This window comes from Cydia strobilella, chromosome 20, assembly GCF_947568885.1.
Source record: "Cydia strobilella chromosome 20, ilCydStro3.1, whole genome shotgun sequence".
NCBI classification, from domain to species: Eukaryota; Metazoa; Arthropoda; class Insecta; order Lepidoptera; family Tortricidae; genus Cydia; species Cydia strobilella.
Genome location: NC_086060.1, coordinates 12,153,267 through 12,166,403, shown reverse-complemented (window position 1 = coordinate 12,166,403; position 13,137 = coordinate 12,153,267). Strand labels below are relative to the sequence as shown.

The 13,137-nt window shown below is 37.5% G+C and overlaps 1 protein-coding gene across 1 annotated transcript in view; it reads left to right on the top strand.

The window, feature by feature from the left end:
- The window catches only part of LOC134750680 (octopamine receptor Oamb), a 164,995-nt gene that overhangs the window by 115,802 nt on the left and 36,056 nt on the right, over window positions 1-13,137 (top strand). Inside the window, exon 3 of the mRNA XM_063685915.1 lies at window positions 7,947-8,089. Coding sequence (XP_063541985.1) covers window positions 7,947-8,089 — 143 coding nt within the window. The remainder of the gene's footprint in view (window positions 1-7,946; window positions 8,090-13,137) is intronic.

Here is a 13,137-nt window from a genome sequence, read left to right as displayed (position 1 = left end):
GTGCCTATACATGTACGTTCGAGCGAAATGCACGATAACTGTATGACATCAGTTAAATATAATTCTGATGTCAGTGTACCTTCGAATTGACCTGTATGTGTCAGAATATCACGTTTAACCGTAGAGTACTACGCGGCTTGTAGATATCTCTACGCTTCTACGCCGTAGCACTAGAATATAATTCAGGACGCCAATGCATGAATTTATTTTTATTTTTGGATTCATAATTTATATCATTGGAACACCGGAAATGATAAAAATACTTTTGTAAACCTTAACATTATTTTATTAAAAAATATTTAAAATGTTGAAAATTTTTGAGCGGTTGAAACGCTCATAATTTTTGGCGCGAATTCGACAGAGCGTGATGACGTCACACGTTGGGCGGGCCAACTAACGTTTGCTACCAATGACACTAATCTGTCGAACGCGTGACGTCACGTGGCGTTTCGAGCGTTTCGCTCACTAGCTTTTCGCGGGCAAATTTTTGTACATTTTATTTATAATTTTAAGTAATTAAATGGTAATTTAAAAACGGAAATGCATTTGTAACATGATATAACGGTAACAAACATCCGAATAAAACATATTTCGTTCAAATATAAACTTCATGCATGAGGCTAATTCGACCAGTACGAGCGACTGAAATCATTTAGATTTCATTTTGACATAACGTCGGCTGAGAATACGTTTGTGCCATATCCATTTTTGAGCAAAATCGTTTTAAATGATTCCTAAAATAACAAAAAATGTGCTATAATTGGCAAACTTTTTATTTTTTTTAAATGTTGTGCCATATCCGCATTTTACCATAGCAGCTCTGTTAACAGAAAATTATCAAAAAAATTGTGACATATCCAAAACTTTGTGTCATGTCATACTGTACGTTTAACATTTACTCATCAAAAACGGACATGGCAAACCAAATCCGGTTTTGATGCTCCAAACTTACAGGCCAATTCGAGTTTTAGTTTTCGATCTGTTTCCGATATGATACTTATCTGCCAGCGTCAAAAGTGACATTTCTTCAACCAAAATCGTGACTTTTGACACTGACAGCTCGTCTCGTCGTCTACTTACTGTCTAATACCTTGACACTGGCGAAATAGTCCCACTGAAACTCGAATGCCAATTATTTTCTTTTAATTGCTTTTGTTTCTGTAGGTAAGTAAATTTTATAGTTTATTTTATTTCCAGGTTTAACTTTAGCTTTAATTTTGTAATAAAAGTAATTATTTTCTTCAATAACACAAATGTAAATCACAGAACAGTCTGCGCCACTTGTCAGACTGAAAACTTTGAAACTTCTTATTTATTCAAAAGTTTTTTTTAATATTTCGACGGCGCCTGTGGCCGACATCTGCGAGAAATACTTTGGAAGAATGGAGTAAAGGTGCGTTTACACTCAACATTCGTTTTATGGCGTATACTTCAAGAAAATTAATAAAATCAGGAGAAATAATTCGTGTAGTTTTGTAAATTGGTACAGATATACCTTGTGGTGTCCAGATGAATATACTAAAAGTCCTCGGGGATCTTGGCCGGTTTTATTTTTATTTTTGATAAGCACAACCTGCTTATCAAAATTATTCTAAGTTAGCTTAAACATCCTGTAGCTCCTAAAGTATTTATCGTAGAGTAAAAATAAATATGACCTACTTCAACTCCCCCCCCAGACCCTCAGCACACCCCCCACCTCCTTTAAGAATGTTCATCTGGACACCACGATGTATAATTGTACCAATTTACAAAACTACACGAATTACTTCCCCTGATTGCCCATATTCGGCTTAATTCATAGAGTAACTTATACTAGAGCGGTACTGTCATAGTAAATTTTGTAACCCCAGTAAATTCACTGCCATCTGTCGACACACTTTAAAACTAAAAATGAAGATTTATAAAAATACGATAGAATGTATTTAAATATAGATAAATGATTTTTTTTATTTGCATTAATTATTTTTATGATTTTGACCCATGTTCTTTCACTGATATGCGTTAAAATTGTTAAATAACAAACGAAACCGTCAACGCCATCTATACGACTGTAGGCCAAAACTAGTAGCGCCCTCTGAACGAGAATCAAATTTTCTTGATTTTCGAGGCACGTTTTTTCCTTAGACTGTATTCATCTATTACGGAGTTATATCTATCTTTGGCTTAATTGGACGTGGCTAGCAGTAATAAATAATTACTATAGGACAATTTTACACAGATCGACCAGTCCCACAGTAAGCTCTGTAAGGTTTTTGTTGTGGGTAAATGTAATGTACCTTTTTTTTTATACTACGTCGGTGGCAAACAAGCATACGGCCCGCCTGATGTTAAGCAGTCTCCCTAGCCTATGTACGCCTGCAACTCCAGAGGAGTTACATGCGCGTTGCCGACCCTAACACTCCTCTCCCTCGAGCTCTGGCAACCTTACTCACCGGCAGGAACACAACACTATGAGTAGGGTCTAGTGTTATTTGGCTGCGGTTTTCTGTAAGGTGGAGGTACTTCCCCAGTTGGGCTCTGCTCTAGATCTGGAATGACATCCGCTGTCCTGTGCCCTACCACACAAAGCGAGATGTCATTCGCAGTGCCCATACCTCTCTTTTGGACATAGTTTAAGGACATACCCGGGTCCGGACGTAGTTTATGGACATACCCGGGTCCAAACCTACATCATACTCCGTCATACTTGTTGTTGAATGTAGTAATTTTTAGTTTTTATAGTTCATTCAAATGTTTTAAGATCCTGGCATTCCTTTAGATATTTATCTAATTTATTATAGATCCACTGCGGTGTTGTTTAAACTCTTGTCAAAATACCTTAAATTTCTATTATTTATTATTTCTCCATTGAATCATCAGCCTTAACAACCTCTCAGTCAGGTGGTACAATAAAGGATTACCATTCCCAAACAGCTCCGTGGCTTCGCTTCTGCCATAACTCAATAAAAACTTGTGCGGAGGCGATATTGCTGTTATTTCGATTACTTGGCGAAAATTCGTTTACAAGAAAACCTGTATACATTACATGTTCCGTGACTTTTAGTAGCATTCAGTATTATATCGTAACTTGTCATAGTTACAATAGTATGAGGTCCCTAGCGACTTTCATATTGATTGTCACTGAGACAAGGTACGAAATGGTACGGAAAACAAATTTTTCGACTGTACGATTGCCATTTCGACTAAGGGCCTACCACGTTCGACGTGTTGCCTCTCTGTCACTTGTAAATTCGTACGTAAGTGTGACAGAGTGGCAACACGTCGAACGTGGTTCGCGGTAGGCTCAGGTACCTACTTCATCAAATGATTTTCGACTGAATCGAAAATCACCACACCACAATCAAAAAAATTCAAAATCAGTCCAACGATTCAATTTTTTGCAAGCTTTCTAATGGTACCCCACTCGATTCTTACAAATAAAAAACAGGTTACCCCTCTCAACCACCTAAATTACCCCCTAAAATAAGAAATAAGCGGTTTTGACTTATTTACAATATAAGTGGTGGTAATTGCTATAACTGTTTCAAATTTTAGGTATCTATGTCAAACGGTCTCTGAGAAAAACGCATTTAACTGATTTGCAAGATCGAAGTGATCCCATAAGCGTTCCGTTTGTCAAAGTTTTGCACAGAACACTAAAAAAAAGTGTGTGCGTGTAATCTTTACGCGCGATTGAAGTACCCATGGAGACTGTATAAAGGAGCCAAATCTCTATGTATGAAAAGTGTCCATCAAAAAACAGTAATTAGGCGGCGCCACCATACACCGAAATACTACCAAAAACAACCTACGTAATTTGGTCGGGTTATTTGTTGCCTTATATGGTTCATGTTATACTCATGTCCCAGAGCCTAACTAGCGCCACCGGAGAGATTAGGAACTATTATTTAAAGCTTAACGCGGTCGCTTTTACAACAATTCTGCCATAAGAGACTGCGATCCTTTCTATACCATCCATAGAAGTACCTAAAACTTTTTTGACGTTTATCGCTATGTTGGCACTGACGTGTGTCCTATTGTGCGTGTGTCACTACTGAGCGTTACTTTCGTCAGAAAAAAACCTGAGTTACGCCTTAGTCGCGCCTAAAGAAGTTTTACTTCAAAAACTTCTTTTACAAAGAAATGTTTAAACTTTAAAGTTATTCAATCAGTAAATATTGTTTTATATGTGGATGAAATTCCTTTTTCTATCAACCACTGTAATTTTGGCTAGGTTAGGAGATCACCTTATTTTGTTTAATGTGAGGCGAATTGCTATATGCAATAAGAATAAAAACCCTTTTCATGCAAAAGATGTATTTGTAAGGAAATTCCTTTTAGTGGTGACGTTTTGGAACGTCGAGTTTCGAGTGCACGTGAGCTTCTCAAATTGAATTTTACGTGAGTGTGAAGAATGGTGGCATACTGAAAAGTTTGGACAGATTTAAGAGATAGATAAGTTTTAACAGAAGCAGTATTTTGATGTTAACAATTTGTTAAAGTTTTGATATTGGTGTTACGAATGGACGAGGCCAGAGTACCCAAACGCCTTCTAGAAGGCCGACCGGAGGACCGCAGAGGGAAAGGAAAGCCCAAGCTTAGATGGTTGGACGGCGTATACCAGGACATCAGGACCTTAGGAGTGAAAAGTTGGAGAAGGAAAGCCACAAACAGATCGGACTGGAGAGATTTGCTTGACCAGGATAAGGCCCACCCGCGGCTGTAATGCCTCAGATGATGATGGAAGTTTTGATATTATTGTGACACTACCCGTACGGGAAGGCGTCGGTGTTCGGTCGGAATTGTATGCATTACACTTTGTTAACACCAATGGTGACGCCTTTCCTCTGCGCAATTCGCCACACGACTGAGCGCGCTTTTGTAACTAAATGCGATTTTGACTCCAATGTATCGCCCCCATTCGTAATGCTCGTAAGGCCGGTCTTTACGAAGTAATACCTATAGGTATGTCTATCATCACAAGACTTGCTTATGAACGCTTTTTAAATTCATTTTTTCCTATGAATTCAGTATATTACGTATCTGACATCTGTCAAAAGGTCACAATTCAATGTCAGTATCTAAGCTTACCTCGTATCTAAGCACAATTAGTGTTAACGGTATATGAACAAAGATTTAAGATGTAGTAGTTAGAAGAGTGGAAATACAGTTTCTTATTTATATTAAAAATGTGTTTTTTTTTTTTTTTTTTAATATACTATAGGACATTCTTACACAGATTGACTAAGTCCCACAGTAAGCTCAAGTAGGCTTGTGTTATGGGTACTCAGACAACGATATATATAATATATAAATACATAGAAAACACCCATGACTCAGGAACAAATATCTGTGCTCATCACACAAATAAATGCCCTTACCGGGATTCGAACCCAGGACCATCGGCTTCACAGGCAGGGTCACTACCCACTAGGCCAGACCAGTCGTCGTTCATTAGTGCCTAACATACGTTACAGTAAGTTATTTTTTTAATGCTGTGTAATGTGAATGTTATATATCATTTTAGTGATATTTTCCTGCTAATTTGATTTAACTTAAACCGTGAAATCCCTATAATCCAATAATCCCTTAAATACGCACCAACGTTGGACTGTCCCGACACCCGACACGCACCTCAGCGCGGGAATCCACCCTCTTTCAAGGGATGCTGTAAAATATCCGCATCCGCAATTTACGCTTTTAGAGTTAAAAAAAGAAAAGTGCAGAGATTTTGACAGCACACGCAGTGCAAGTGTTATTTTAAACGTCAAACTTCTATGAAATTATGACGTATAAATAACACTGGCACTGCGTGTGATGTCAAAATCTCTGCAGACTTTTCTTTTGGTCTAACTATAAGAGTATTATATTTATGGTTATCGTAAAGAAAATGCGATAAATTCAATTTAAACTTAAAGTATCGTATCTTATCGTATCGTACATATTATAATACTTTTTTTTTCTGTTTATTCTGTGTAATTCGAAATACATTTTAACCTTTAATATGTTCTCACTACTGAGGTGAAAAATTATGTGTGCAACACGAGAGCAAAGTTATTTTACATCTCCTGTTTTTGAGTCCCTCGCTACGCTCAAGATTCTACCTTAGAATCTTTCGCTTTCTCGGGACTCAAAATAAACACTCGCAAGAAAAACCAACTTTCCTCTCTTGTTGCACAAATAAGTATTTCCCCTCCCTATTCTGAGAAAGCGGATTGGCGACAATATTCGACAATTCCCTGCATAATGAATTTATACGCGCTGAAAATTTTATAACAGTCTCCGTCTTCGGGATAAATTATTTTCTTTCGCCGTTTTATTTTCTCCGATTCGACTTGATTTTGTGTGAATTGCGAATTCTAAATTCTTTAGAAGTGGATTTTTTCCTTATGTTAAAATGGCACGCACTAGAAATTTTGAAGTATGTTTTTAAAGCTAAAGAGCGTGGACAATAAAAGCAGAGACGCTTTGCAGATAGATTTTCGTACATTTACCTTTTTTTTTTGCCCGCCTGTTGCTATCTCTATTGCCCATGATGCCGGTTGTCAATGTCAATGTGGGAGTTTGACAGCAATATATTTATATGCGTGCAATAGAGACAGCAACACTGCCGTGTCATGACTAAATTGATGTAACTATAGAACTCATTACTGCATGCATGTTAAGTTACTATAAATACAGTGAAAAGCTTGATTATATCACTTTGTATACAATACTTAACACACAATACTTACTTACTTAACAATACAATACTAAACTTACTTTGTAATATACTCGTATATGTAAGTTTATTTAATTATAGTATTGTATTATTTAATTTTTATTATTTATAAGTTGTTATTCTTAGTTACTTTTAGTTTTACTTTTAAGTGAATAATAAAATTATAGTATGTATATTTTGGATATGTAAGTTTATTTTCGGTAGTGTGTATTATTTATCGCTATATTTTTTTAAGTTACCTATTCTGCTTTTTTGTTCAATGCCTGCACCTATTACTGTTTCTGTTTAGCCTGATGGTTGACTGGTAGAGAATGCCTTTAGGCATTAAGTCCGCCATTTGTACTTTATTTGTTATATTGTACAATAAAGTTTAAAATGAATAAATAAATAATACTTTTTAATACAGTTGCTCAAAAAGTGGTACTTTTTGTGGCTGCGTAGCGTGCGAGAAGCTCAATTTCTCGAACTAGTGCTTTTTACTTTTTAGTTCCAAACTATACTTTCGAAACGCAGTTAAAATTGAATTTAGCGCGGAGCAGGTACCAGGGCCTCATGAGTTATGAGGAGGTGTCGTTGACCAACCCGCGCCGGGCCCGCGGCGGCCGCGGCCGGGGCGCGCACGAGTATGAAGGTATCGCGGGCTGCGGCAGCTCAAGTATCGCGGGCTGTATAGGTACTTTTGGTTTTGGTTTAGTTTGGTGGTATGATTCTACTAATGATATATTAATTTATTATTTTTTCGCAATTGTATTAAAAAACGTCGTTTACAACACGTGTGAAATGTCTTTTTACCACTCGTACCGAGTCTTGCCACTCGCTTTCAGCTCGTGGCAAGATACCTCGGTACTAGTGGTAAAAAGACATTCTTTTCACACTAGTTGTAAAATGTACTATTTTCTACAAGTCATCTAAAATATTACTTTTTTTACTAATATAAAACCTAAATAATTAATGAAAATTGGTACATCAACGCGCGGCTATTTTTGCCCGTTTAGTCATTTCTATGGGAGCGCGGCGGCACGTGATTGGTATTTTTTTTATAGTTGACTACAGCGTATCGAAATTAATATTATAGTTGAGTTGGGCTCATGAAAATTACTCCATTATAGTTTGGTATACGAAATCTTAATTCAACCATTACAGTCGACGAGTAGAAAAAAAATACATTTAAACAGAGACAGTCGAATTAAATTCATGTAGTTATCCATTTTAAAATCATTTAAATATTTGTATTGTATTGTTTCAGGCAACTGTCTGGTGATCGCCGCTGTCCTGTGCTCGTCGAAACTGCGCAGTGTCACAAATCTATTCATCGTATCATTGGCGGTCGCCGATCTTCTGGTTGGAGTAGCTGTGTTGCCGTTTTCCGCCACTAGGGAAGTTTTCGAGGTGAGTCGATAGATGGCGCTATAAGAAGTTTCTAAAACGCGCTTTAAAGGTTTTCTCATTTAAAGGGGAAACAACCATTGAAGTTATGAGTGTAATACTGTAAGTAAGTGATATCTGAATATGTTTCCAGTTAATGGGGGTAGTTGTGTTGACGCTTTTCGCTGCTAAGGAAGTTTTCAAGGTAAGTCAATAGATGGCGCTATTTCGGGGATGTCGGAAACGGCTCTAACGATTTCGAAGAAATTTGCTTTATGTGGGTTTTCGGGGGCGAAAAATCGATAGGCTTTTCTGTAATAACGAAGTTAACGAACTATTTTCTGCTCGGTGAAAAAGTAAAAGTGTACCATTGGCGTATTGGTGTCATTACCTTTTTGCCGTATTGCAGTTTACTTTGTAAAGGTTTAACTTGCATATATGCATGTCATTAGTGCAATGGAAACGAAGTCCTCGAAATGGCTACGTCCTCGACTTGACTTGTTCAAACATGTCTAGTAATGTGCTGCGTTTAGAGTCACTGGTGCGAGTAGTGTCGAGGCTAGTGGTACTTGTATCTGATAAAAAATAAATACTTAATAAAATTCTTTTAATAATTTTTAACAAGCAGAAACGTCTGCGAACGGCCATTAAGCTTAGAACAAATTTAAAAGTGGAAAAATTTGATCCCACACACATGGTCACATGATTTCTACAACAAAAAACTTAACGAACTTTTTTCCTCTTAATTTTCTACGTACTTGTTCAAGTTTATACAAATTCAAAACGAGTTTTGAACTCTATTAGAAAGTTCGAGCAGATGAAGAGACGAAGTTAATATCAAAATAAATATATTTTGACTTTTATTTCTTATTAAGCTTAGAATAAATTTAAAAGTGGAAAAATTACTGCCTTGGGTGAGACTTGAACTCACGGGCCACGGCCCCTCTTTTTTATTTCTTATGCCCACACATTTATTTGAAAGCAGGAAAATATATTCTTATTCTATAGGAATAAGTTATCATGAATATATTATCTTGACGCAAATCCACTTTGTTTATTGGAAATTGAAAATAAAAGGAAAATAGTGGGAAGAGGATTTGGTTTCGAGCACATAGGAAAAATATTAAATAAAGTTGTCGACAAAGAAATATGTGGTATTTTCTATAAAAAGGGCTCTTATTGTTGATGGCGCTTACGCCATTATAAACGATGCTCCGATATAAATACAATGTCGCGCGACGCTGTGCGACGTAAGCGCCATCGACTATAAGGTCCCTTTTCATAGAAAATGCCCCATAATATATATTGAAAGTGGATGATTCAAATGAGTAAGTCCAATGCTAAACTCGGTACAATTTCTTTATTTTATAATATAGTTTTTACACGTAAGTAAACTAAAATAAAGTATACAGGGTGTAACAAAATTAATGGGGATCCGTTTAAAGGCATATTCGGTATCGTGTTCTGATTTGGAAAAGTAGAAGATACAAATTTTTGACGCAAAAAAATAGTACATTATTGTCAAGGCTCGGAAGTAGCTACTTGCTGGCTGAGATTTGGTTTTAAACGGACGACCTTGGGAGTCCGTTTAATTGAATCCGAAGCCAGCAAGTAGCCTTCCAGCCGAGTCATATATAGTGCTTTTCTCAAAAATGGCGCAATAATAACAAATATAATATAAATATTTTACAGAAGCAACGCTCTTATGTATATATCTTCACAGAAAAAAGTAAAAAGATTTGCTTTGCCGCCTTTTTATTTTTTTAAATTAAAATTCTGCTGAAAATACGCGGTACCGACATTATAATAATAATAGTCGCGGTACCAACATTATAATAATAAGTACTGATCATCTGTTTGGCTGTTTAATGGACCTATGCCTTCATTTGATATGGCCACTTCAACTTTTAAAAAGTTTGGAACTCGACAAATAATGGAATTTGTATGCAACATTGCAGTCCCGAAATCGAGACTGCAATGTTTTTAACTTTTTAATTTTTTGACGGACCATAAACTACGCCCTTCGCGACCCACTTTTTAACCGGCAACGTCGACTTTGCCGTCCATTTTTGAGAAAAATACTTTTTTATATGTCAACCCTCTGTACAAACGCCAAAAATTTTTGGTGTCAGAAAAAAAAATCTTCTACTTTTTCCTAATAAGAACACGGTACCGAATATGCCTATAAATGGATTCCCACTATTATTTTTGTTACACCTTGTATATTATATTATAGCACCACAAAATAAAAAAAAACAACATTTTTTTTTTAATGTGATAGTCAGCAAACGAGCAGACGAGCCGCCTGATGGGAAGCAGTCATCGTCGCCCATGGACGTAAGCAACATCACAGGAGCCACTTAAGCATTGCCGACCCTTGAGAACCCTAAATACCCGCTTCTTGAAGAGCACAAAGGCAACTCATTCTACATTCTGCACGTTCTGGGAAGAAACGAGTGGGTTGCCCGCTTATTCATGGTGTGCCATGTGTCTAAGAAGTGAGGATGAGCTTTGCTCCTTTGGCGGGAGGTGCGGTGATAGAAACGAGATGATGGCACCAGATCAAAAAGTTCTTCGGAACATTCCCCATTGTACAGACGGTAGAACATGCAAAGAGAGCCAACGTCTCTCCGAAGACTAAGAGGTTCTAAGCCGTCAGTAAGTTCGGGATTGCCGACAATACGAACTGCCCGACGTTGGATGGAGTCAAGGGGAAGGAGCTGGTATTGTGGAGCGCCAGACCAGAGATGGTTTATTTTAGATTTACAATGTAAATAAAGATAGCAACAAGCGGTCTTATCGCTGTAAGCGATCTCTTCTAGACACCTTAAGGCAGTTCGATAATAAACAACAAAAAGTTTTAGAAATCGATAGTGTACGAATAAAAAAACGGTAAGAAGAAAAAATAACCACTCATTATACAATTAAAGAAATATTTTAACGTCAATTAGTAAAATATTTACATAATTATATATTAATTTACATACATACAATACATAGAGATATACCCACTCACTAAGAAAGAGATGTTGGGAAGGATTTTCCGGAAATTTTTGAAAGCTAAATATGAACCTACATTTATTTATAAAAGAAATAACTTCGAGTCTAAACGCAGCACAACTAACTCATGTACGAAGTATCATTTGATATTTACTAGTCGTTTTTCGTTGAAGGAAAACATCTTAAGGAAACCGGACTAATCCTAATAAGGCCTAGTCTACCCTCTGGGGTCAGATGGCAGTCGTTTTTGTAAAAACTAGTGCCTACGCCAAGTCATGGGATTAGTTGTCAAACGAACCCCAGGCTCCCATGAGCCGTGGCAAAAATGCCGGGATAACGAGAGGAAGAAGAACTAAAATGAATCTGACTTATTTGCAACCTAAATATATGTACCTATACAATTACTTTTTTTCTTTAGGATATGATAATTTTTACTTGTACAACATATTATTATTCAATTAAAAGTAAAACTAAAACTAACTAACTAACGGGTGACACCCGTTGACCACGAACGCTGTAAAGAGTTCGAAACGTCGGGATGTATTATAAATTCAATATACGCGATATAATCCGTTTTCATAGTTTTATTTCATAAGAATAACAACTTATAAAAAATAAAAAACAAAACTACTCTTAATTAAAAAACATCTAAATAAGGCCCCCGCGGCATTGTGCCAAAGATGCTGGCAGCATTCCCTCGCTGAATGGCAATACTTATGCGCTGCGAGAGAAAGCCGCCACTCTCTGGTCACCGGTTGCGTCGACGAGCTTTTTGCTAAGTTCTTTAAAAATAACTTTTGCGCTTGGACCCCACGGCCCCAGTGTCTCGACACCAAATGACACAAAGTGGTATTGTGGGCCGAGAAATTACTCGGCCAAAGTTATATCACATAACTTGCATACAAGTTACTTGTTCAGGTCTCGTGGTTTGTTTGCTTTGCGATGGCATGTGATATGTCATGGAATATGTATGATATATGTTTACTTTGCCAATACAAACTTGGGTGACATGTTATTTGCTTTGGTTAGGGAATCAAGCAAGCTTGAAACACGAATTTACCAGGTAACTATAATACTAAATACTATATAGTGGCTCTGTTAGTTGTAGATCTCGAAAAACTGAATTAATATATGTGTGGCGAAAAGCCATGTGGACTTTAATGGTGATTGTGCTAATATATATAGTCCTCCTCATCGTTTTCGATGTCGGCGACTGTTGCGAACGGAACCTTTTATGTGTATAATGCAGTAGCAAAACGCAGCCGTCGGGCTCGCTTACTATGCGGAGGCTTATTTAAATGCACCAATAGGAGCGCTCCATAGCGCGCCCGCATAACCTGTATCGCGGCCAATTAGAGGCGCCTAAATTTAGACTACCATTTTTAACATTCAAAATTAGCTTAACCACTTTCGCATCAGCCTCCATACAGTTACCACCACTTCTACACCTTTAACCGTTTACGTCAACTGTACCTTGTAAAGTAACCAGCACCTATTGATTATAAGTTTACTTCAAATCGAAGTCTTTTTATTTGTCGTCGAGACCTGCACGGCGGCTACAGCGACCCTAAATAAACATTATGGACGTTGTCTAGCGTGAGCCCTAATGTGGCTGGCCAGGCCGAACTTGCTCTTAAATACTCTATTGCACGCGTGGCAATAAAGTTGGCCAGCTGCGTTGAACGTGTTCACGTAGGAGAGCTTAGGTCTTTCCGCAAATGGCATTTTATGTCTATACTAACCCAGAGGAGGCTTGGCTTACCGGTATGGTTTCGGGTCTGCTGCTGGCAGAGGCCTCTGCTGGTGGCACTGATGGTTGCTTTCTGGTTCTTTCTTTATTGGAGCACTTTAAACAATTTATAACACACATGTCATACATAATAAAACATTACAAAAATCTTAACCTAAACTAGAACCTAATAAACACAAAAACTATTCACAAAATGCGCCCTGCGCCCCTCCAGATGCAAAGGAGCCCATCACGCTCGCCGCGTTGCCACGTTGAACAGCGATGGACAACCTTTGCAAAAGGAACGACCCGGAGCGAGGGTCATGACCACTCTCCCGCAACC